Here is a 26,053-nt window from a genome sequence, read left to right as displayed (position 1 = left end):
GAAATCAAGAAATCGAAGATTAAATTCCAGTGTTCAAAAAGGGTTTTTTTGTTTTTTGTTTTACTTTTTGTTTTGAAATAATTATAGATTCATGGGAAGTTGCAGAAGGAATACAGACAGTTCCCATGTGCCCTTCACATAATTTCCCCGGTGCTAATATCTTATGTAACTTACAGCCTAATAGCAAAGTTGACATTGGTACCATCCATAGACTTTATTCACATTCCACTAATTTTACAGTGATATCCTTTTTAAGTAATTTTTCCTTTTCTTTTTCTTTTTTTTTTTTTTTTGAGACAGAGTTTCACCCTTGTTGCCCAGGCTAGAGTACAATGGCGCAATATCGGCTTACCCACAACCTCCGCCTCCCAGGTTCAAGCGATTCTCTTACCTCAGCCTCCCAAGTAGCTGGGATTACAGGCATGCGCCACCACGCCCAGCTAATTTTTATATTTTTAGTAGAGATGAGGTTTCCCCATGTTGGCCAGGCTGGTCTTGAACTCCCGACCTTAGGTGATCCGCCCACCTTGGCCTCCCAAAGTGCTAGGATTACAGGCGTGAGCCACTGCACCTGGCACAATTTTTCTTAAGTGTTAACATAATTGTATATTAACACTTAACATATTACAAAAAAAATTGGCAGAAAAAAATTCTTAGTTCTACTGTCCTATATACCCACTCTAATTGTGTTAAGTCTTAATCCTGTTCATTTCCTTCCAGTATTTTTGTGCACTTGTAGCATAATTGAAACCATCGTTTAGCTGGACACACTGGTATGTACTTCTAGTCCCATCTGCTGGGGAGGCTAAGGCAGAAAGATTCAGCCTTCAGCCTGGGCAACCTAGCAAGACCTTGTCTCAAGGGAAAAAAAAACATTCTTTATGTACATTATTATAACCTGATTTTTTTTTTTTTTTTTGAGACGGAGTTTCGTTCTTGTTACCCAGGCTGGAGTGCAATGGCGTGATCTCGGCTCACCGCAACCTCCGCCTCCTGGGTTCAGGCAATTCTCCTGCCTCAGCCTCCTGAGTAGCTGGGATTACAGGCATGTGCCACCATGCCCAGCTAATTTTTTATATTTTTAGTAGAGACAGGGTTTTACCATGTTGACCAGATGGTCTCGATCTCTTGACCTCGTGATCCACCCGCCTCAGCCTCCCAAAGTGCTGGGATTACAGGCATGAGCCACTGTGCCCGGCTATAACCTGATTTTTATTTAACGTTTTAAATCAACATATTTCTCCATAACCTGTTCTTTTTGATTTTGAGACGGAGTCTTGCTCTGTTGCCCAGGCTGGAGTGCAGTGGCGTGATCTCGGCTCGCTGCTACCTCCTCCTTCCGGGTTCAAGCGATTCTCCTGCCTCAGCCTCCCGAGTAGCTGGGATTATAGGCACTCACCACCATGCCCAGCTAATTTTTGTATTTTTAGTAGACAAGGGGTTTCACCATGTTGGCCAGGCTAGTCTTGAACTCCTGACCTCATGATCCACCGGCCTCGGCCTCCCAAAGTGCTGGGATTGCAGGCATGAGCCACTGCACCCAGCCCATAACCTGTTCTTTATTATTTTACTTATTTATTTCTCTGTTACTAGACATTAGATCATTCTAGTTTTATTCTATAATAATTTCATAATGAACAACCTTGATTACTTTACGCTTTCCATGTTTTGGATCCATTCACTAGTATTTATACCCAAAGATGTGTGACATTTTTATAACTCTTGATAAAATGCCAAATGGCTTTCCAAGCGTCGTTTCAAAGTTCAGTCTCACTAATGACTGTTAATTAGTTGTAACTAATGCTTTAAACTATTGGCAGCAGTGGATGGGATCATTTTTCTGTCATTCTTATAATAGTTTAAGAATGATTTTTTTTTGTCAAGTTGTAGTTTCTAATTTCTAGCAAAGGGATCTTTTTTTTCTTTTACTTACTAGTGATAATTTCTATTTTATGATATGGTTGTTTGAATTCTTTGCTCAATTATCAGTTTACTGTTTTACTTACTGATTTGCAGGAGCTCCTTAGCTATGAAAATGTTTATCTTTGGCTGAGCGCAGTGGCTCATGCCTGTAATCCCAGCACTTAGGGAAGCCCAAGCGGGTGAATCATGAGATAAGGAGTTCAAGACCAGCCTGGTCAATATGGTGAAACCCCATCTGTACTAAAAATACACACACACAAAAAAAAAAAAGAAAAGAAAAAAAATTAGCCGAGCGTGGTGGTGTATGCCTGTAATCCCAGCTACTTGGGAGGCTGAGGCAGGAGAATCGCTTGAACCTGGGAGGCAGAAGTTGCGGTGAGCTGAGATCACGCCATTGCACTCCAGCCTGGGTGACAAGAGCAAAACTCCATCTCAAAAAAAAAAAAAAAAATGTTAATCTTTAATCTTAAATTTGCCTCAAATACTTCTTCCCAGTTTGTTGTTTGCCTGTTGATTTGGTTTATTTCTTAACATACTGTGCATGTGAAAATGTTTGTTTTTTTATGAAATCAAATGTCCCTCTTGTTTTCCTTTCTTATTTTTACAAATCCAGTCCTTTCCAGAGATATGATGGATTACAGTAGTCACTGCTTTCTCCTTTTCCTGCAGTGTGACTTTGTTTTAATTTGTACTGCTAAGTGATGTGATAGGGCAAACTCGTTAGCAAAAAAACGGTTTCTCACTTCAGTTTCTGTTTACCTGAATAATTTGTGACATGATCCCTCCTTATTTATTTGCAAAGCTTCTCATAATTGTACAATAGTTTATTCAGCATATTCTGTTTGCTTCTCTAGTAGAGGATTTCTCCAGCCCTGTTTTCTCTTACCTTCCACCAGATCATGACCAACACAGGGAAGACGAGGCGGAAGGGGCCGGCCGGTGTGCAGCGGAGCGGGGATGAGCCCCTGCGAAGGCCCGTCACCCCCAGTGGCCACAGAAACGGGTACCCAGTGTAAGTCATGGCTAAAGGAAGCGGGAATTGACTTTCTTAAGCTTTGTTCTGATTAACTGCAGTGTAAGATGTATGTATTTTTAAAATTCAAAATAAAGCATTCATACCGAAAAGCATTTATGTCTTTATTTTTGGGGGATTTTTGGAGGGAAAGAGGTCGAGTCCTTCTCCCTTCCCCCAGGATTTTTTTGTTCCAGAAAGAGAAGTGGTTGGATTACAGGATTTTCAGAAGACAAATGTTGGCCAGAGTAATTTCAAAAGAAGAGGCCTGAGAGGAGCCGGGCCCTCTCCAGAAGGCCTCCTGTCACGCCTTTTCTGGGCTTCTCGTCCTAGCACCAAGCCCTTCGTTGGTATTGGAATGTCATAGTTTAAGACTCGAAATTGATTGATTGTAGATGACTTTTTGGGACAACTGGATGCAGTTTTAGCTGCCAAGCCTTATTCCTCGTCCGTAGCCTTGCTCGTACTCCATTTAGGTAAATGAATGTTTCATCTGGTTATGCAGAGCCTCCGATCTCCCTGGGGGACTAGGCCCCCTGTGGGGCTAAGGAGCCCCAGATCAGACAGTCTAGTGGGCAGTAGAGAAGCCACTTCTGTGGTTTGGGTGGCCTCTCTTCTCCTATCTGGAGGAGTATTACGGCAAAATATTACAGAGAGCAGGCTAAAAACCTCCGTATCCTCATTCAACAAATAAAGGTCATGTCATATTTTAGATGAATATACCATGGTTACTTAGTTATCCCCTAAAGCTGGGCAGTTTAGTTCTCTCCAGTCTTACTCTATTGCAATTTTGTAATGAACAACCAGGCACTGGGGACTGAGCGTTTACACTCAGAAATGCCTGCCCTCACGGGGCCCTGTGCTGCACGGATCCCAGGGACACCAGGTACCACACACCCAGCTCCTTGACATATTCTGTCACCCAGCTGGGATTTGACCTATAAATATTTTGGGGCCCATGCCATAGATGATCTGTTTGGTTTGATTTCATAATTAGGTATGATATACTTGTATTTCTAGGTGTTTATTTTTAATTGCTGAGGTATAAACTAGTATGCCCTTGTCTCTTAAACTTAAAAGTAGTGTTTTTAACCTACAGAAAGGTTGAAAGAATATTACACTGAAGAGCTTCCAGTTAACATTTGTGTGCCCTGTCTCCCTCTCCTTCTATGTGTGTAATACCTAATTTACATGCATATGCATGTTTTTGCTGGACTATCTGAGAGAAGAATGCAGGCTTTAGCACATAACCCCATTATTACAGCTAAGAAATGTAACATCAATAATACAGATATAGTATTATCACTATTCCTTAATTGTTCCCCAAATGTTCTTTACATCTGAGGGGTTTTGGCTCATTTGGTTTTCATCCAGAATAAGCCAGCTATCAATTACTAGTAAATCTAGTTGATACGTATAATATCTTTTTAAATGGAAGTAGTAACAGGAACTAATAAAATTCTTCCTGCTTGATATGGGAAAGAGAACACTGACTCATTGTTTTAAAAGTATTTTTAAATTATTTTTTAAAATAATTAAAACCGTGGTTTCACAGAGAGACAGCAATGGCATAGGCTATTTTAGTCAGAGATAAAGATAAAGGGAATCTAATAAATGTAAGGGCTAACCAGTGGGCGCAGTCAATTCTCGGGTCAGATGTTCTTCTTTGCAGAGAAATTTGAGGGCATTTTCCATGGCTGGGAGCACATCTGGCTCTTCCCTGATATGTGGGGTGGTCCCATCCAGATCTTTGGCTCTGGCAAGCTTCCAGGTAGTGAGGGCGGCTTGTTTTCCTGAAACCACGGACCTTCCCACTATAACGATGCAGTCACCTGTCACCAGCTTCCTTCATCAGGTCTCGACAAACATTTGGATCACTTCTCTGCCATGTGTTCTCATTGAGGGTGTTGCGGAAATCAATGGGCTATGGTTCCTGCCCTTAGAAGCAGACAGAGAGAGCTGTGCGGTAGGGAAAGAGCTGGTCAGTGTAATGCAGCGGGCACTCTCCCCAGCCCATGGGCACTCTGGAGGCCTGCAGGATGCTGATGTGCAAGATTCCTAGTTCCACCTTCACATCTCAAGCTCACCTTTCAGAAGTTTGAATGCTGGAGGTCTCGGACATTATTGCCTACAGATAAGAGACTACTCTGTGTGGTGTAAGATAGGCATCCTGGCTTATATGTGGAGAGCTACTCTTCTCTACACCACCTATAAACAGATCTTTTTTTTTTTTTTTTTTTAAGACGGAGTTTCGCTCTTCTTGCTCAGGCTAGAGTGCAATGGCGTAATCTTGGCTCACCGCAACCTCCATCCCCTGGGTTCAAGCAATTCTCTAGCCTCAGCCTCCCGAGTGGCTGGGATTACAGGCATGAGCCACCACACCCGGCTAATTTTGTATTTTTAGTAGAGACGGGGTTTCTCCATATTGGTCAGGCTGATCTAGAACTACTGACCTCAGGTGATCCGCCTGCCTGGGCCTCCCAAAGTGCTGGGGTTGCAGGCGTGAGCCACTGCGCCTGACCGTTATTTCTCCACTGATTTGAGGTGCCACTAATTCTGTATCCCCTCCAATCACCCTAGCTCTCTATTTTGACACATGGTCTAGTTGCCTGTTGTCACACCCTTGTTTATTGCAAAGGTTCGTAGCATATCAAAATATTGCATGGGAAAAAAACCCCTCTCATCGCCTGCCTTTGGCCTTCTCTTTCAGAGTTGATTTAACTATGTATAGACCTTTATTTTTCCATAAGCATTTAAAAGTAAGTCTGGCAACTTGCTTAAAAAATCGTTTTAAGGGGCAGGCATGGTGGCTCACACCTGTAATCCCAGCACTTTGGAAGGTTGAGGCAGGTGAATCACGAGCTTAGGAGTTCAAGACCAGCCTGTCCAACATGGTAAAACCCTGTCTCTACTAAAAATACAAAAATTAGCTGGTGGTAGTGGTGGGTGCCTGTAATCCCAGCCACTCGGGAGGCAAGGCAGGAGAATCACTTGAACCCAGGAGGCAGAGGTTGCAGTGAGCTAAGATTGCACCACTGCACTCCAGCCTGGGCGACAGTGAGACTACATCTCAAAAAAAAAAAAAAAAAGAAAGAAAAAGGATTCTTTTAGGATTTTGATTAGTATCACCTTAAATTTATGTAATGTTTTGGAGAGCATTGAAATCTTGGCAATGTTAAGTCACTGTGCAGTATTGCATTATATTAATTTTATATGTTAAGAGAATGATGGTCCCTCAAAGATATCCAGATTGCAGTCCTCACAACCCGTGACTGCATTACGTGACATGGCAGAAAGGACTTTTCTGATGTGATTAAGTTAAGGACCTAGGGAGAGATGATTCTGGATAATCTGGGTGGGCCCAGTGAAACCACAAGGGTCCTTACTGAAGGGAGTCAGGTGTGTCAGAAACAAAAGATGTGACAACTGTGTCAGAAGTCTTGAGTGCTGCAAGGCCATGAGCCGAGGAATGTAGACAACCTCTAGAAACAGGAAAAAGCAAAATAAGTTCTCTCCTAGAGCCTCCAGAAAGAATGCAGCCCTGTTGACCCATCAGCAGATGAACTCTTGACCTCCATAATCGTGAGACAAATTTGTGTTGCTTTAAGTCACTAAGTTTGTGGTAATTCTGCAAATTATGAAACAACTGCAGGAAAGCACTGGGAAGTATCTCAAGGACATTGTTCTGGGCAAAAATGTCTTGAGTAACAATCCACAACCAAAGCAAAAATGAACAAATGGGATCACGTCAGATTAAAAAGCTTCTATAGCAAAGGAACCAATCAAGAAGGTGAAGAGACAGCCTACAGAATGGGAGGAAATATTTGCACACTACCCATCTGACAAGGGGTTAACAATCAGAATTAAAAACGAGCTCAAACAACTCTATAGGAAAAAGTCTAATAGTCGGATTAAAAAATGGACAAAAGAGGCCAGGCGTGGTGGCTCATGCCTATAATTCCAGCACTTTGGGAAGCTAAGGCAGGCAGATCACCTCAGGTCAGGAGTTCAAGACCAGCCTGGCCAACATGATGAAACCCCGTCTCTACTAAAAATAGAAAAAATTAGCTGGGCATGGTGGCAGGTGCCTGTAATCCCAGCTACTAAAGAGGCTGAGGCAGGAGAATCGCTTGAACCTGGGAAGGCAGAGGTTGCAGAGAGCCGAGATCGCTACTGCACTCCAGCCTAGGCAACAAGAGTGAAACTGTCTCAAAAAAAAAAAAAAAAAAAAAAAAGGCAAAAGATTTGAATAGACAATAGACATTTCTCAAAAGAAGACATACAGATGACAGACAGGCTTCTGAAAAGGTGCTCAGTGTCATTGATCAGCAGAGAAATGCAGATCAAAACTACAGTGAGATATCCTCTCACCCCAGTTAAAATGGTGTATGTCCAAAAGTCAGACAGTAACAAATGCTGGCAAGGATGTGGAGAAAAAGGCACCCTCATATGCCGTTGGTGGGAATGTAAATTGTTACAGCCACTATGGAGAACCGTTTGGTGATTCCTCAAAAAATGAAAAATAGAGCTACCATATGATCCAGCAGTCCCGCTGCCGGATATATACCCAAAAGAAAGGAAGTCCTATAGCTCTGCATCTCACATTTGCTGCAGCACCGTTTACAATAGCCAAGATCGGGAAGCAACGTAAGTGTCCATCAGCAGATGAATGGACAAAGAAAAATGTGGTATATATACACAATGCAGTACTATTCAGCCCAAAAGAAGGAGATCCAGTTATCTGCAAAGCATGGATGGAACTGGAGATCATTATGCTACGTGAAATAAGCAAGGCACAGAAAGTCAAACATCACACGTTCCCACTTATGTGTGGGATCTAAAAATCAAAACAATTGAGCTCCTGGAGATAAAAGAGTAGAAGGGTGGTTACTAGAGACTGGGAAGGCTAGTTAGTTGGGGGTCGTGGTTGGGGGAGATGGAGAAGGTTAATGGGTGCAAAAACAATAAAGAATAAAGAATGGGCTGGGCCGGGCGCGGTGGCTCAAGCCTGTAATCCCAGCACTTTGGGAGGCCAAGGCGGGTGGATCACGAGATCAATAGATCGAGACCATCCTGGTCAACATGGTGAAACCCCGTTTCTACTAAAAATACAAAAAATTAGCTGGGCATGGTGGTGCGTGCCTGTAATCCCAGCTACTCAGGAGGCTGAGGAAGGAGAAGTGCTTGAACCCAGGAGGCGGAGGTTGCGGTGAGCCGAGATCGCGCCATTGCACTCCAGCCTGGATAACAAGAGTGAAACTCCGTCTCAAAAAAAAAAAGAATGGGCTGGGCACAGTGGCTCATGCCTGTAATCTCAACACTTTGGGAGGCTGAGGCGGGTAGATCACTTAAGATCAGGAGTTTAAGACCAGCCTGGCCAACATGGTAAAACCCTGTCTCTCTTAAAAATACAAAAATTAACTGGGCATGCTAGCAGGTGCTTGTAATCTCAGCTGCTTGAGAGGTTGAGGCAAGAGAATCACTTGAAGTCGTGAGGCAGAGGTTGCAGTGAGCTGAGATCACACCACTGCACTCCAGCCTGGGTGACAGAGATCCCCAACTTAAACAAAGCAAAAGAATGGCCAGGTGCAGTGGCTCACACCTGTAATCCCAGCACTTTCGGAGGCCGAGGAGGGCAGATCACAAGGTCAGAAGATCGAGACCATCCTGGCCAACATGGTGAAATCCCGTTCTCTACGAAAATATGAAAATTACCTGGGCATGGTGGCACGCGCCTGTAGTCCCAGCTACTCAGGAGGCTGAGGCAGGAGAATTGCTTGAAACCGAGATGCCGAGGTTGCAGTGAGCCAAGATTGCGCCACTGTACTCCAGCCTGGCAACAGAACAAGACTCTGTCTCAAAAAAAAAAAAAAAAAAAAAAGTACTAGTTTTTGGTAGCAAAACAGCGTGACTATAGTCAATAATAATTTAACTGTACATTTTAAAATAACTAAAAGAGTATGAGTGGATTATTTGTAACACAAAGGATAAATACTTGAGGGGAGGGTACTCCATTCTCCATGATGTCATTATTATACGTTGCATGCCTGTATCAAAACAGTCCATATATTCTATAAATATATACACCTACTGTACCCACAAAAATCTTAAAAAAATATATTTTTTTGAGAGGAAGGCTTGCTCTGTCACCCAGGCTGGAGTGCAGTGGCACAATCTTGGCAACTGCAACCTCCACCTCCTGGGTTCAAGCGAATTCTCCTGCCTCAGCCTCCCAAGTAGCTGGAATTACAGGCATGCACCACCACACCCAGCTAATTTTTAAATTATTTGTAGAGAAGGAGTTTCACCATGTTGGCCCAGCTGGTCTTGAACTCTTTATTCCAGGTAATTCACCTGCCTCAGCCTAATCCCAAAGTGTTGGGATTACAGGCGTGGACCATCACACCCAGCCTTAAAAATTAAAAGTTAAAACAAAAAAAAAATATGGTACTTTGTTAGAATAGCAATAGAAAATGAATTCAGCCATCCTGTGTGCAAGTATAGGATGACTCTCCACTTCCTTAGGTCTTGTTTGATATGTTTCCTTGCTAGCAGAAACCTGAGGCCAGGCGAGGTGGCTCACATCTGCAATCTCAGCACTTGGGAAGGTTGAAGCAGAAGTATTGCTTCAGCCCTGGAGGTCGAGGCTGCAGTGAGCTGTTATTGTGTCACTGCACTCCAGCCTGGGCAACAGAGTGAGATGAGACCCTCATCTCAAAAAAATAATAAAATAAATACTTTGTGTGCTCAAGGCAATGGGTGGGCATGTTCTTCAGGGAAGGTTAGGACCTTTCTCAGCCCTGGCGGTCGGATTCGATTAATTTAGCCCAGTGTTTTAAAGTTAATTCCCCTTGTCAATGATTATTTCAATGGGCATGCAATCCATTCTAGCCATGGGATCTAAGCTTTTCCTGACTTTTATGAAGCGCTTGAGAAATGTTCTACTCTCTTTTCCTCTTTTGGCCTTTGTTGCTTGAATGCTATGCTTGGAGGCACTACAGCCATCCTATTTGCACAAAGTGACAATTCTAAGAACAAAAGCAAAACCACACAGAGAAGGATGAGAAACCCATTGGATAGAACCCGGATCTGCAGTGCAGTCACTCAGCTTCACCTTGCCCACCTGTACTCACTGCCTCTGGAATTCTGTTTATGGTGGATATTACATATCCCTTACCGCTTAAACCGGTGGAGTTGAGCTTTTTTTACTTGTAGTCCGAAACATGCATAGAACAAATATAAAGAAAATAAAAAATGATTCCAGCAACCAGAGAGAATGATGATAATCATGTTAGTGTATTACCTTTAGTTTTTTCCTACATATATTTTTAGCAAGTGAGAAACATTTTAGTGTTTGTGTATGTGTCTACATATACATATGGTTTGTTTGCAGTTTGATTTTAGTTTGTTTTCTTTTGCATTGTTGAACATCCTGTAAAAGATGATTTAATGATTGATACTATATTCATATACCATGATTTATATAGCCATGCTGCTATTTCTGATAATTGTTTTTACTAATTTGGAGTTATTATATGCTTGGTGAACCACTAAGTACATAAATTACATAAATATTCCTAACTAAAAGAAAAATTATAACTCTCCCTTCACCACCAGCACACTCTGGTTATCCACCATTGCCAGGAGTGTGGATCAATCTAGAATCTTCATGCTCTTGGGGACACTATGACAGTATATATTGCACACATTCAGAATACCAGGTCTTTTTGTTTTGTTTTGTTTTGTTTGAGACGGAGTCTCTCTCTGTCGTCCAGACTGGAGTACAGTGGCAAGATCTTGGCTCACTGCAACCTCCGTCTCCTGGGTTCAAGCAATTCTTCTGTAGCTGGGGCTACAGGCATGCACCACCATGCCTGGCTAATTTTTGCATTTTTAGTAGAGACGGGGTTTCACCATGTTGGCCAGATGGTCTCCATCTCTCGACCTTGTGATCTGCCCACTTTGGCCTCTCAAAAAGCTGGGATTACAGGTGTGAGCCACTGTGCCCAGCCCCAGGACTTTTTTGCTTTGGTTTTAAGACACCGTCTCGCTCTGTCACCCCAGTTGGAGTACAGTGGAACAATCACAGCTCACTGCAGCCTTGACCTCCTGAGAGCAAAGCATCCTCCCACCTCAGCCTCCCAAGTAGCTGGGACTACAGGCATGTACCATCGCACCTGGCTGAATTTTTTATTTTTTGTAGAGACAGAGTCTCACTGTGTTGCCCAGGCTAGTCTTGAACACCTGAGTTCAAGCAATCCTCCTACCTCAGGTTTCCAAAGTGCTGGGATTACAAGTATGAGCCACCATGCCCGGCCACTAGTACTTTCACAGTCAGTAATTCCACTGCTAGGAATTTTTTTTTTTTTTTTTCCAGACAGAGTCTTGCTCTGTTGCCCAGGCTGGAGTGCGATGATACGATCTTGGTTCACTGCAGCCTCTGTTTCCCAGTTTCGAGTGACTCTCCTGCCTCAGCCTCCGGAGTAGCTGGGATTACAGGTGCCCACCACAACACCGAGCTAATTGTTGATGTTTTTTTTTAATAGAGACAAGGTTTCACCGTGTCTGGAACTCCTGACTCAAGTGATCTGCCTGCCTTGGCCTCCCAACATGCTGGGATTACAGATGCCCGGTCCACTGCTAGGATTTTATACTGGGAAGTAATGAGATATTCACAAAGATAGATAGATAGATAGATAGATAGATAGATAGATAGATAGATAGATGGATAATCTAAATAGATATCTGTATCCGTATATACACACAAGGTTATTTGTTGCAATGTTACTTATAAAATTAGAAACTACATCCCCAAAATAGGAGGCTGGTTCCATAAATTATGATATATTCACATGAAAGAGTACTGAAGATGATTTTTAGAAAAATAGTGAATGACATGGGAAGAGCCTCACAATGTATTGCTAAATAAAAAAGCAAATTCTAGAATAGTGTGACTATAGCATGCTAGCCATGTAGCATGGACAACCCAGGCTAGTATTTTTAAGTGTGTATTTGCATATTTTAAAATAATTTTTGTTTGTTTGTTTTTGTTTTTTAAGACGGAGTTTCGCTCTTGTTACCCAGGCTGGAGTGCAATGGCGCGATCTCGGCTCACCGCAACCTCCGCCTCCTGGGTTCAGGCAATTCTCCTGCCTCAGCCTCCTGAGTAGCTGGGATTACAGGCACGTGCCACCATGCCCAGCTAATTTTTTGTATTTTTAGTAGAGACGGGGTTTCACCATGTTGACCAGGATGGTCTCGATCTCTTGACCTCGTGATCCACCCGCCTCAGCCTCCCAAAGTGCTGGGATTACAGGCTTGAGCCACCGCGCCCAGCCTAAAGATTTTTTTTAAACCAAATGTTAAGTGGTTGTGCTTAGGTATTGGGAGGGCAGATCATTTATATATTCTATGTATTTACCTAATTTTTCACGATAAATACTTATTGGTTTTATAATCAAGTGAACAAAAAGTTGCAGATAAACACATTTGCCCCGTGCAATGGAGACTCTCCCACCCCACCTCAGCCTGTCATCGGCCGCGCTTCCCTGGCCATTTTCATCCCACCCAAGCCTGTTCCCTTCATTGCTTCCAGATCCTTCTCCCCCATCTCTGTGCAATCTCCGGACACATCCTTTGCTCTGTCTTCAACCTCCCCTCCTGCTGCCTTCCTCGAGCCTCTCAACAGGCTCTGGGGCTCTGCCTGCCTCCCCCTCAGGCCCTCTCTGGCCAAGTCCCTGTCCCATCTTCCTCCCTGGTCAGTTCTCTGTGGCCAGGCAACGACTTCCAGAGGGTGTTACTGCCAAGACCACAGGTGACCTTCTGGTTTCCAACCCCCGAGGACACTCTGGGCCCATTATCCCCGCCTTTGCAGTTGCCAGCTGCTGACCCCTCCTGGGAGTCATTGTACCCCAGTCCCCTTGTGCTGGCCTCTGCCTCTCACTCCCTTCCTCCCTGGAAGCCCCATCAAAGGCCCTCACCGCATCCGGCCTGTTCTCTTGTTTCCCCTACTCACTAATAACACCCACACTCAGCCCAGATAGGTCCCCACAGCACCCCCTAGTTTGGCGTTTCCTAAATCAATGGAGCTGCCATCTGAGCCCCCTGCTTCAGGGCATGGAGAGAGTGCCCACAAACAGCCAAGCCAGAGTCCAGGCAGGTATGCACGCTCCTCCCACCCCGTCCTGCCCACCAGTGGCCTTCACGGCTCAGGGAGGTCCTCCTAACAGTGCTCTGCGCCACCGTCCACCTTCCACTACCATTGATGGAATGGTCTTTTAGCAGGGAATGCCATTCCTTTGGTTCTCCTTTACTTGGGATCATGTTTAAATCCTGGCCTTACTGGGTCCTTCTCAATTGGCACCCCCCACACAAGCATCAGGGCACCCAGGACACGCTGCCCCCTCCACACTACTGTCGCACAGGTCTTTTTAGGATGGGGAGGTAGGGGGCATCCATATTTTGTGGTGCTTTAAATCTTTGTGTAACAATATAGCATAAATATATATATACACATACCAGATAGATAGATAGATAGATAGATAGATAGACAGATTTTTTTTCCTCTTTGCTTTGCTCATGGTGTTACTTCTGCTATGAAACCTTCCCTCTTCTGGCACCTGGCAAACCCCAACTCAAGAGTTCAAGACTGAGTTGGCCAGGAGTATGGTGGCCCATGCCTATAATCCTAGGACTTTGGGAGGGTAAGGTGGGAGGATCACTTGAGCTCAGTTCAAAACCAGCCTAGGCAACATAGTGAGACCTCGTCTCTATTTAAAAAAAAAAAAAAAAAAAGACTGAATGTCCACCTTGGGAAGACTTTCCTGCCTCCCCTCAGGGTGGTTACATGTCTCCTTGTCTTTGGTGTTGGGTTAAGCCATATGAATTTTTTTTTAAACAGAGTCTTGCTCTGTTGCCCAGGTTGGAGTGCAGTGGCACAATCTCAGCCCACTGCAACCTCCACCTCCCTGGCTCAAGTGATTCTCCTGCCTCAGCTTCTTGAGTAACTGGAACTATAGGCATACACCAGCATGCCCAGCTAATTTTTGTATTTTTAGTAGAGATGGTATTTCACCATGTTGGTCAAGCTGGTCTTGAACTGCTGACCTCAAGTGATCTGCCTGCTTCGGCCTTCCAAAGTGCTGGGATTACAGATGTGAGCCACCGTGCCTGGCCGGTCATATGAAGTTGACATTCAAGCCATGTGCAGGGTCCAACCCTAGGCAGGCACAAGCTTGTCATGTGTCACGAACTAAGCCCTTGTTGGAGTCGGTGGCCCATGTTTCCTTGTGGAAGGGGAAGCAAGTGTTCCGTTGCCTTACAGATAACTGGAGGGCCTTCCTCGGGGATCTGTGGTCAAAGCTGACCTGATGAGCCTGTCCCAGCCAGCTGGCCCTCGCACCTGGCTGGATCTGGTGCAGTGAGGCTCTCAGAGCTTGTCTGCTGGACGAGGGTGTCTCCCGCAGCTTGGGTGCTGACGCTAGGCACTGCACAGGAGCTGTTCTGACACATCCTTTACATCAGGCGTCCCCAAACTTTTTACAGAGGGGGCCAGTTCACTGTCCCTCAGACCGTTGGAGGGCCGCCACATACTGTGCTCCTCTCACTGACCACCAATGAAAGAGGTGCCCCTTCCTGAAGTGCGGAGGGGGGCCCGCATGCAGCCCGCGGACCGTAGTTTGGGGATGCCTGCAGGTAGTGTTGTAAGAAAGTAAGTTCTAAGCCAGTCACGGTGTCTGATGCCTATAATCCCAGCACTTTGGGAGGCCGAGGTGCAAGGATTGCTTGAACCCAGGAGTTTGAGACCAATCCTGACAACATAGAGAGACCTTGTCTCTATTAAAAAAAAAAAAAATTAGTCCAGTGTAGAGGTGCCCATCTGTAGTCCCAGCTACTCCAGAGGCTGAGATGGGAGGATCCCTTGAGCCTGGAAGGTCGAGGCTGCAGCGAGCTGTGGTTGCCCCACTGCACTCCAGCCTGGGTGACAGAGTGAGAGCCTGTCTCTAAGTAAAAAAGAAAGTTCTGCAGTCTTGTTCTTGGCCAACACTTGCCACGGCTGACATGACACGTTATATCGTCTCTGATTGGATTCATCCCTTCATTCATCTGCTTCATCCTTGGAGAAAACCAGATCTGTGCCTTGTGTTGCTTGAAATGTCATGGTCCCATGTCACCCAGGTTTATAAGACGTAATTGCATGTTAGGAATATAACAAGCCGTGTATCATTGTAAATACACAATGGGGCTAACAGGAGCAAGGGAGGCTGCTACTTCCCAGGGTCAGCCTCCTGGCTTCTGCCAAGAACCCTTAAAAGGCGTAATATGAGTCGCTCCCTTTCGCTGATGCAAGAGCCTGGTGCGGTGGTAGGAGAGGTATCGGCAGGAGCAGCGCTGCCGCCGGAACCTGGGGCTGACCCGTCTGACTTCCCGTCGGAGCCGAGCCCACTCGAGCCGCAGCCATGTCTGGGGATGAGATGATTTTTGATCCTACCATGAGCAAGAAGAAAAAGAAGAAGAAGAAGCCTTTTATGTTAGATGAGGAAGGGGATACCCAAATAGAGGAAACCCAGCCTTCAGAAACAAAAGAAGTGGAGCCAGAGCCAACTGAGGACAAAGATTTGGAAGCTGATGAAGAGGACAGTAGGAAAAAAGGTGCTTCTGATGATCTAGATGACTTGAACTTCTTTAATCAAAAGAAAAAGAAGAAAAAAACTAAAAAGATATTTGATATTGATGAAGCTGAAGAAGGTGTAAAGGATCTTAAGATTGAAAGTGATGTTCAAGAACCAGCTGAACCAGAGGATGACCCTGACATAATGCTTGGCAATAAAAAGAAGAAAAAGAAGAATGTCAAGTTCCCAGATGAGGATGAAATACTAGAGAAAGATGAAGCTCTAGAAGATGAAGACAGCAAAAAAGATGATGGCATCTCATTCAGTAATCAGACAGGCCCTGCTTGGGCAGGCTCAGAAAGAGACTACACATATGAGGAGCTGCTGAATCGAGTGTTCAACATCATGAGGGAAAAGAATCCAGATATGGTTGCTGGGGAGAAAAGGAAATTTGTCATGAAACCTCCACAGGTCGTCCGAGTAGGAACCAAGAAAACTTCTTTTGTCAACTTTACAGATATCTGTAAACTATTACATCGTCAGCCCAAACATCTCCTTGCATTTTTGTTGGCTGAATTGGGTACAAGTGGTTCTATAGATGGTAATAACCAACTTGTAATCAAAGGAAGATTCCAACAGAAACAGATAGAAAATGTCTTAAGAAGATATATCAAGGAATATGTCACTTGTCACACATGCCGATCACCAGACACAATCCTGCAGAAGGACACGCGACTCTATTTCCTACAGTGCGAAACTTGTCATTCTAGATGTTCTGTTGCCAGTATCAAAACAGGCTTCCAGGCTGTCACGGGCAAGCGAGCACAGCTCCGTGCCAAAGCTAACTAATTTGCTAATCACTGATTTTGCAAAGAGTGTTGTGGAGATGTGGCTGGACAGGTTTGCCATCAGAGTGGATATACCATTGTATTAAAAACAAGATTAAAAAGCTGCCAAGTTCTTTGGCGAATGGTTGGTCTGAAATCCTTGCAAGACGCTGACGCTCAAGCTGTTGACATACTCGTTGCCTACTTTAACAACTGTCAGAGAAACGTGATATGGGGTAAGGAGGTGCTTTTTTAAAATCGTTCATAGACTTCTGTAAAATGCAAGATAAATTAAAGTTATTATAACAGTGATTCTAAAAAAAAAAAAAAAGGCGTAATATGCTGATGATGGTTTAACTGGACTTTGAGGCATGCCCCCTCCTGTATTTGTGATGTCGCACCACAGCCAGCAGTCCATATCTCCTGGCTGGCTGTACTTAACTGCTGTTTTTCCTGTTTTCCTCCAGGCTGGAAGACCATCACACACCTCCCCAGATAGCCCGACATGCCAGGAACGGCTGTCCACAGGCCCTGCCAAACACCCACGAGGCTGTCTACAGGGCGGGCAAGCTCAGCACCCCCGAGTCCCGCATTTCCTCTTCATGTAAGAACGTGGGCAGCATGCCGGGGCAGTTCTGGGACTGTGATGTCTAGAACCTACGCGCAATGGCAGCAGGAGTGGCAGAGGCACGCCTGCCCTGGGAAGCCCTCTGGCCTTTGCCACAGCCCCGTGTCACAGAGGCTCATGGGCTTCCCCACCCACAGCCAGACCATGCTAGGCTGGTCCTCGGAGCACTGCCAGCTTTTCCCGTCTGGGGGCTCCTGGGGCCAGATTTCTGACTGGTGAAAGCCAGCTTTAATGTGAAGCTTTGGAGGAGGAGTCCCATGCTGATGTAGGTGTGTGACACTGGTTCTGGTGGCTCCGATTCTGGTGCTGACAAGGCCAGCCGCCTGCTGGAAGGCTGGACCGAGGCTGAAATGTGCAGAACTAAGAGCCCAAACAACTTGGGGATCCAAACTCATTTGAAACTTCCAGCTGATTTAACCAGAGGCCAATGGGAGATAAAAGTATTTTTTAGATGCCAGAAAAAACATATATACTTTGAATCAGAAATGTACAAAGTATTTTTTTTTAATTTTTGAAAGGAAATTAAAAGGATTATGAGCAGTTCAGATAAGACTCTAATTTCCATTTGAGTAGGAAAAACAACAGAGGAACGGGTTGGATTCCTGTCTGAGAAGCAGCTGAGAACTTGCATCTGCTCACAATTGGATTCAGACGCTTCCAGGCCCAGGTGCAGAGGGGTAGCCAGTGACGAGCCAGCAATGGCTGCTGAGTTATTTGGGACCCTGGGTCTCTTGGTGATGAGCAGTTTCAGAGGTTTTGCCAGCATTGATCATCAGGTCTTTTACACATGTTTTACTAGAGCTGTAAATATTAATATGCTCTCCAAAGGTGAGCAGCTCAGTATTTATCCAGAGATTTCTGCTGCCAGGGTGGAGGTCTTCGGGCATCTAACAAGTTTTGTCAATTTGACTGAATGCCATTGAGTTAACGCTGATTGCAAGTTCTTAGGCCTGGACTTCCCAAAAGGCCCCACAGTACATTCAGGGTAACATCGCGGCAACATCCTTGCTTTACCAAAATGACCACTAAGAGGCCCTTTATCTTTGCACTGATTGGATGTGCCTCTGGAAAGCTCTGTCATGCTGCTGCTGCCTGCAGGGTGGAGACCCTTGAGGTTGGTATGGATGGAAATGGCCCCACAGCAGCTACCGCAATGTTGATATTACTGTTCTCTTCCAGAACAGTTTACTTCAGCCCGGGCAAAGTCTGGGCGCAGGCAAATTCTGGGTCCTTGCATGAACAGGGTGGGCACCCCAGGACACTCAGCCTTGGTGGACACAGGCGGTTCGTGCTGCTTCCTAGGGAGGCAGGAGCCTCTCACCAGCCCCCCAGGTGGACCAGCTGGAGCCAGAGCAGGGCTTTTTCCAAATCCTGCAGTCGGTGCCCCCATCAGCCTGCCCCAAACACTGAGACCGTGTTCTGAGTGTCCCTTCCTCAAGCCAGCTCCTATTGGCTCAGCCTGGCTGGGACCCAGGACACTGGCCCCCAGCCCTGCCCTTCACCTGCCAGAGACCAAGAATAGTCACTGCCCTCCCTGGCCCAACCAGGCCCGCTCTGAGCCTCAGACCAACACCTCTAGTCCTCCTTCATCTGGTTTTGAGACAAGGTCTCATTCTGTCCCCGAGGCTGGAGTGCAGTGGCCAGTCATGGCTCACTGCAGCCTCACACTCCTGTGCCTAAATGATCCTCCCGCATCAGCCTCCTGAGTAGCTGGGACTACAGATGCACCACCATGCCAGCCAAAGTGTTTTTTTATTTTTTTTGTAAATACGGAGTTTTGCTATGTTGCCTGAGCTGGTTTTGAACTCCTGGCCTCAAGTAGTCCTCCCGCCTGAACCTCCCAAAGCACTGGGATTTGGGCATGAGCCATCATGTCTGGCCCTCTTAGTCGCCTTTAAAATCCTTTAGCTTGACAGAAAGTTCTTCCTTTGGAGAAACCAAGCCCCAGATTAAGTTTTCTCTGGATCACAAGTAAGCCTTTGCCATGCCTGCAGTAGATTCCATTCTGGCTTCTGCCTTCTTTCAGACAGGCCTGCGCATGGCCTGCTGCTGTCTCCCCAGGCCTCCCTGCCCCACTCCCCATCCTGTCGCCTGCCTCTGGCTCAGCAGATAAGGGGACTACGGTTAAGCAGAGGGATGAGTGAGGGGGAGGGGGAATGAGCATGGGGACAGCAGTGCTGGGCCGGGTGTGGGCACCCCGGAGCCACGCTGCCTTCTGCTTCATTCCTTCCCTGCTCAGGAGCTTGGCCTGACTTCCTCCAGACAGTCCTGCTTCTCCAGCCCTTCCCTCCGCTTCAATTGATTGATTGATGGTAGAGAGGGGTGTCTCTCTGTGCTCCCAGGCTGGTCTTGAACCCCTGGGCTCAAGTGATCCTCCTGCCTCAGCCTCCCAAAGTGCTGGGATTACAGGTGTGGGCCCCCTCCACTTGCCTTCTCTGGCTCACCTTGCCCTAGGCCCATCCTGGCCCCAGGCCAGGCTTCCTGCAGGTCTCCTTGCACACAGCTCGATGCAGACTCTGGCCTGTGCTGGGAACTAACCCCCCCACCCAAAGACCCCATAGAAACAACCACCTCCACATTGAGTTTATTGAGTAAGAGCCTCTGCAATTTGCATTCAGTCGGCACTGCAGGGAAAACTTAAGAGGAGGAACCTGTTGGACCCTCAAACTGCTTGATCTGTGGCATGCGAGGCCAGAAAGTACATTTCTAGGCAAAGGACTTGGTCCCAAATGCCAAAAGGAAATAGTTCCCAAGGGAAAAGGCCAAGAATATGGCTTAGCGTTTTGCAAAACACTGGCCTGAGGAAAGCTATTCTCATTTCCCCACCAACCACGACTGTCTTGAATATCAAAATCACATGCCTTGGGACTTCATAGGCCGGGAGTTAAAATGCCCAGAATTGGACCAGCAGGCAAGAGATACTACCGTGCCACAGGGAGCCCCTGGTGCGCACCCAGGCTGCCCTAGATCTTAGCTCCTGGCTCTTGAGTGTGTCTGTGTGTGGTGGTGGGGGGTGGTCTCTTGTTCTTTTTATTTCTTTTTTATTTATTTTTTTGAGGTGGAGTCTCACTCTGTCACCAGGCTAGAGTGAAGTGGCATAATCTCGGTTCACTGCAACCTCCTCCTCTGGGTTCAAGTGATTCTCCTGCCTCAGCCTCCCGAGTAGCTGGGACTACAGGCGTGCACCACCACACCTAGCTAATTTTTGTATTTTTAGTATAGATGGGGTTTCACCATGTTGGCCCAGCTGGTCTTGAATTCCTGACCTCAAGTGATCTACCTGCCCCAGCCTCCCAAAGTGCTGGGATTACAGGCGTGAGCCATCGCGCCCGGCCTATTTATTTATGTTTTAGATGGAGGCTTTCTCTCTCGTCCAGGCTGGAGTGCAATGGCGTGATCTTGGCTCACTGCAACCACCGCCTCAAGGGTTCAAGTGATTCCCCTGCTTCAGCCTCCTGAATAGCTGGGATTGCAGGCATGTGTTACCATACCTGGCTAATTTTTGTATTTTTGATAGAGACAGGGTTTTACCATGTTGGCCAGGCTGGTCTCGACCTCCTGACCTCAAGTGATCCTCCCGCCCCAGCCTCCCAAAGTGCTGGGATTACAAGCGTGAGCCACCGTGCCCAGCCGGTCTCTTGTCCTTGGTGGGACCTCTGAAAGTCTGCAGTGCAGCCTGTGCTGGAGGAAGTGGGAGAGGAGAAAGGGACAGTTGAACCAAGACCACCTCATGGCCCTGGGAAGCGCCAGCTCAGTTCCTCTTTTGTGGCCACCCCGCCCCCTCACCCTCACACACCCTGGGAAGTTCCTGGTCCTAGAGGGCTTGCCTGGCATGGGCACAGCTTTGTGACACCACACGTTGTAACGGGGTTCCCCTGTGTGTAGCCCAGCAATTCTGTGTGACTCCACTCAAGTATTCTTTTGTGTACCTACGCTTTGTCTCCTGGCCCTATTCTAAGCACACTGAGCCGGTGCCAACTGTCCTGAAGCTCTAGTTCGAGACCCAGATCCAGGTGGATGCCGCCCAGCGCCACCCGCTGGGTTCTGGTATCAGAAATAGATTCTCGTTTGGGTCAAAAGAGAATTATCTGGAAGTCAAAGCCCCTTGCTTCAGGGAAACCTGCAGGGAAGGTCCCTTTATATTTAAGATGAAACAGATCACATTGCAAAGAGGCAAAGGTGCTTCCAAAATGAAAGAACTGAGAGGAGCTTGGCCCAAGGGAGCCACGGATGCAGCTCTGTCACAGTGTTGCTGCAGCAGTGACATGGACCCCTTTAGCTGTAGGAGAAGAGAGGTGGGAGAAGGGGTCGTGGCATCTGAGATACAGGAACATCTGTTCCCAGGTCCCTGGGAGGCCCCTCGGTGTGCTGTCTGGGACTCTCCGTCGGCTTCCCCATGAAGGGCTCCTGCATGTCCCAGCTGTCCGGGTCCCGGGTGGGCGTCAGCTATGGCACCTGTCACTGGCAGTCAGGGCACTTCCTGGCCACCCTGGGTGCACCAAGGGGTTCATCATTAAGGAGCCTCGGGCTGCTTCGTGAGGAGCACCCTACCTCTCAGGTTGTTGGTTTTAGTGAATAAAACTACACGCCGCCGGGCAAGGTAGCTCACACCTGTAATCCCAGCACTTTGGGAGGCTGAGGTGGGCGGATCACGAGGTCAGGAGGTCGAGACCATCCTGGCTAACACGGTGAAACTCCGTCTCTACTAAAGATACAAAAAATTGGCCGGGCGCAGTGGCTCAAGCCTGTAATCCCAGCACTTTGGGAGGCCGAGGCGGGTGGATCACAAGGTCAAGAGATCGAGACCATCCTGGTCAACATGGTGAAACCCCGGCTCTACTAAAAATACAAAAAATTAGCTGGGCATGGTGACGCGTGCCTGTAATCCCAGCTACTCAGGAGGCTGAGGCAGGAGAATTGCCTGAACCCAGGAGGCGGAAGTTGCAATGAGCCGAGATCGTGCCATTGCACTCCAGCCTGGGTAACAAGAGTAAAAACTCCGTCTCGGGGAAAAAAAAAAAAGAAAAAAAAAAAAGATACAAAAAATTAGCTGGGCCTGATGGCAGGTGCTTGTAGTCCCAGCTACTCAGGAGGCTGAGGCAGGAGAATTGCTTGAACCTGGGAGGCAGAGGTTGCAGTGAGCCAAGATCAAGCCACTGCACTCCAGCCAGGTGACAGAGCAAGATTCCATCTCATATATTTGAGTTTCAGAAGAGCAAATGTGCCTCCATGTTCCATGTGGCGGCGCCTAGCCATGGCCCAGGGAGACAATTCGTTGTTCTGAGGGCTTTCTGGAGGCTGAGGGAGGCGGAGAGGCTGGAGGCAGGGTGATCTGCACGTCCCTGGGCTGTGCCCTCCACGCCCCCCTGCCCAGCGAATTCCCAGCCTGCAAGAGTAAACAAGTGCCCCAAGCCACAGGCACCAGGAAGCCCACAGGGCCTGACCGGGGTGCGCTTTTCTTGGCTTTACAGCCCAGTGCAGGAGAGGGCATCCTCTGAGGGGCTCCAGAGCAGATGCGGACTGAACTTTCTCTCCTCCTCCCCAGTGGCCATCAACGCCAGGCCCGGAGAGTGGTGGCCGAAAGGATGTCAGGAAGAGCCTCGCCCGACCCCCACGGGGACCCCCAGCCAGCCAAGGGAGTTGCCCCAGGACCCAGACAGGGGAGAGACCACCAGGTAAGGGGATGTCACAAGGCCTTGAACCCTACTCTCGGAGCTCTTGAAGTGGGCGCCCCCCGCCGGATGCAGAGCTCCTCTGAGGCCCAGCCTCTGTCAGGGGAAGCCAAGGAGCAGTGTCGGGATTCCCTGGGGAGGGCAGCCGCCGCTCCTGGCCACCCTCTGATGGTTGTGCTACCTGAGAACCATCGGTCAGACTCGAAGGACATGGCACTCAGAAGCATCCCCACGAGACTAGTTTTCAGACTGCCAGGCGAACATGCCCGGGGCTGTGTGATGGGGTGGCTTGGGGACAGTGTCCCATCTTAGCTCTTTACATCTGGAGGAGGTGGGCTGGAGGGCAGAAAGATGGAGAAGGAGGTAAGTAAATGGTCTGGCTCTGAGGTTACTTTCTGAAACGAAACCGGGCCCCCAGGCCGGGGCATGGTGGCGCACGCCTGTGATCCCAGCATGCTGGGAGGCCGAGGGTTACTTGAGCCCAGAAATTTGAAACTAGCTTGGGCAACATAGTGAGACCCTGTCTCAAAAAAATAAAATAAAATAAAGTAAAAAAAGAAAAGAAAAAGAAAACTGGGACCCCAAGCAGAAGAAAAAGGGAAAAAAATGGTGTCCTCTCTTTCTCTGCACCACGTGCACACAGACTGGCCTTGTGGGTGATCAGGGGTTCCTTAGGGTCTAGAAAGGACTGTTCCAATCTCTCCAGCTCTTCCTTTTGGACCTGGAGAAACTGCTCAGGGAGAGGCGCCTGGCCTGGGTCTCAGACCCTGCCTGTCCCCGCTCACCAGGCAGGCCAGCTGCCCCTCACCACTTCCTCCCGGCCACGAAGGAAGCCAACCTCCCGCAGTAAAATAGGGGCTGGAGCCGCTTCAGCTCAGCTCTGGAGGCCCCAGAAGAGAACAGGCAGGAAGACCCAGCAGAGCCTGCACCCCACTAGCAGAGAAAATCAGAGCGACAAAGAGGCAGGAAGAGACAGAGATAGGGAGCGACAGACCGAAGGAGGATGCCAGAGAAAGGGGGCGTGGTCAAGCCTGCGGAGCCCCGCGGCGGCTGCAGCTTCCGCGGGTGGGGACGGGCTGGAAGCCGAAATCCCAACTGAACTGCGGGAAGGACAGGCAGGACCTGGACTAGGGAAGGGTGGCCGGCTATCTCTAAGGGGAAGAGGGGTCAAGGGTGGCTGCATTGTTGGGGGATGGGCCAAGCCACTGGTCTCCTCCAGTCCATTGCCAACCTGCCTGGGGACCCAGGGATCCTCCTCCCCTACCTGGGCCTCCTCCCCTCTCTCTGTGGCTGAAGAAGAGCTTGTCTGCCAGACCAGGGGTTCTCAGGCTTTCAGCATCCCCCTGAAATAAAGACTCAAAATGAGAGACCTCTGAAGGGCGGGCCAGAGCCATCTCATGCCCGCAGGCCAGACTGCATTCTCCTCTGCGGTTCGGCCAAGCCAAACCTCCCTTTCCGCCGTAGGCCGCTTCTTTTTACTTCCTGTCCATGCTGAGTTCATTTCTGAGGCTCTCCACTGGGGTCAGCCCTCTCTCCCCAGAAATAACTGTTTTCACAGTCAGTACGCAGCCCACCCCAAGGGACTTCCTTACATCCAGCAGGGTTGCCTAGCTGGCCCCCCAAGATTCTGTTGGGCACAAAGCCCCTCCGAGTCCAGCCCAGAGGTGCCCCCTCCCCTTGGTGTCAGTCACCGAAACCAGCTCTTATGTTAAGCCTGGGGGTTCCGTGTGAGGAAGGAGACGATGGAAAGAGAGAAGTACAAGTCATCTCCTCTCCCCCTGCCTCACCGGCGACGTCATGCGGAATATGACGCCGTTCTAGGTGAGGCTTGCGTCGTATATGCCTCATGTGCATGTGGTCTAGAATGCCACAGTCTTCTAGATGGCAAGAGGCCATCTCTTGTTAGGCTGACTTCAGCCCTAATTCAGTTTTCAGCTAAGCATCCCTTCCTCCTCCCTGACCCCAAAATGCAGGTCACACCCTTCTGCCAGGCTCAACAGCAGCCACAGGGCGGAGACCTCACTGTGTTGTCATGGGGTCTGTGGCTGCCTCTTGTTGCTTCAGAGACAAGCACAGCGTGCAGGGCATTCGGAGTGTGCAGGGCCTACTGGGGGTACAGAGAGTGAAGGGCATGCAGGGAGTGTGCACAGTATGCAAGGAATACAGGAAATGCAGGGCATGCAGGGAGTGTGTAAGGAGTACAGAGAATGCAGGACATGCAGGGAATGTGCACCGTGTGCAGGGAATATGCACCGTGTACAGGGAGTGTGCACCGTGTGCAGGGAGTATGCACCATGTACAGGGCATGTAGGGAGTTTGCACCGTGTGCAGGGCGTGCAGGGAGTGTGCACCGTGTACAGGGCATGCAGGGAGTGTGAACCGTGTACAGGAGTGTGCATCATGTGCAGGGTGTGTAGGGAGTGTGCACCATGTGCAGGGCGTGCAGGAAGTGTTCACCATGTGCAGGGAATGTGCAGGGAGTGCAGGGGATGCACGGTGTGCAGGGAGTGTGCACCGTGTACAGGGAGTGTTCAGGGAGTGTGCACCGTGTGTAGGGGTGTGCACCGTGTACAGGGCATGTAGGGAGTGTGCACCGTGTGCAGGTCATGCAGGGAGTGTGCACCGTGTACAGGGAGTGTATACCATGTGCAGGGAGTGTGCATTGTGAACAGGGAGTGTGCACTGTGTGCAGGGCATGCAGGGAGTGTGCATCGTGTACAGGGCGTGCCGGGAGTGTGCACCGTGTACAGGGCATGTAGGGAGTGTGCACCACGTGCAGGGCATGCAGGAAGTGTGCACCATGTGCAGGGAGTGTGCAGGGAGTGCAGAGTATGCAGGGCGTGCAGGGAGTGTGCACCGTGTACAGGGGTGTGCAGGGAGTGTGCCCCGTGTGCAAGGAGTGCAGGGCGTGTTTGCTGTGCTCCTGCGCCTGGCCCAGGTGTCAGAGTACTTGTTGATGAACACGTAAGAGAGAGTGGTTCTTCCTGTGGCTTTGGTGGGGAACATTTTTCCCCTCAACTTTCCCCAGCTCTGTTGTCTTGCTCTTGCAGGTGAGGTCTCACACCCAGAAAAGGAACAGGTGGATGGGCGGGAAGCCCTTGGGGCAGAGGTCTGGGTTAATGGTAGCCTGAATGGTCTTGCAGGGGTTTTAAGGATAATGGCCTCAAGCTCTGCTCCAGTGACTTCCAGCAACTGGTCTTGCTGTAAAATTGCTTTCTCAGAGGCTGGGGAATAAAAGTCCAGACCCTGTAATATACTACCTTCCCCCACCCACCATGGTGAAATTTTCCTTCTCCTTATTCAGCTTTTTAGACTCCTTAGCATTAAGTAGCAGGAGAAAACAATGTTGGCCAGGGGTAAAGATGTTTTTATTAAGAAAC

General features: G+C 48.2%; 1 protein-coding gene and 1 pseudogene across 5 annotated transcripts in view; both read left to right on the top strand.

Annotated features, from left to right (window-relative positions):
• The window catches only part of ARMC9 (armadillo repeat containing 9), a 177,901-nt gene that overhangs the window by 142,568 nt on the left and 9,280 nt on the right, over positions 1–26,053 (top strand). For all 5 annotated transcript variants that reach the window (XM_039469780.2, XM_039469783.2, XM_074398860.1 and 2 more), the window contains exons 21-23: positions 2,820–2,935; positions 16,841–16,977; positions 22,547–22,676. In XM_039469780.2, coding sequence (XP_039325714.2) covers positions 2,820–2,935; positions 16,841–16,977; positions 22,547–22,676 — 383 coding nt within the window. The remainder of the gene's footprint in view (positions 1–2,819; positions 2,936–16,840; positions 16,978–22,546; positions 22,677–26,053) is intronic.
• On the top strand, positions 15,283–16,516 carry LOC101028624 (eukaryotic translation initiation factor 2 subunit 2 pseudogene; annotated as a pseudogene).

This window comes from Saimiri boliviensis, chromosome 5, assembly GCF_048565385.1.
Source record: "Saimiri boliviensis isolate mSaiBol1 chromosome 5, mSaiBol1.pri, whole genome shotgun sequence".
In the NCBI taxonomy this organism is placed as follows: domain Eukaryota; kingdom Metazoa; phylum Chordata; class Mammalia; order Primates; family Cebidae; genus Saimiri; species Saimiri boliviensis.
Note: the sequence above shows the minus strand (reverse complement) of the source record. Positions and strands in the feature narration are given on the sequence as shown.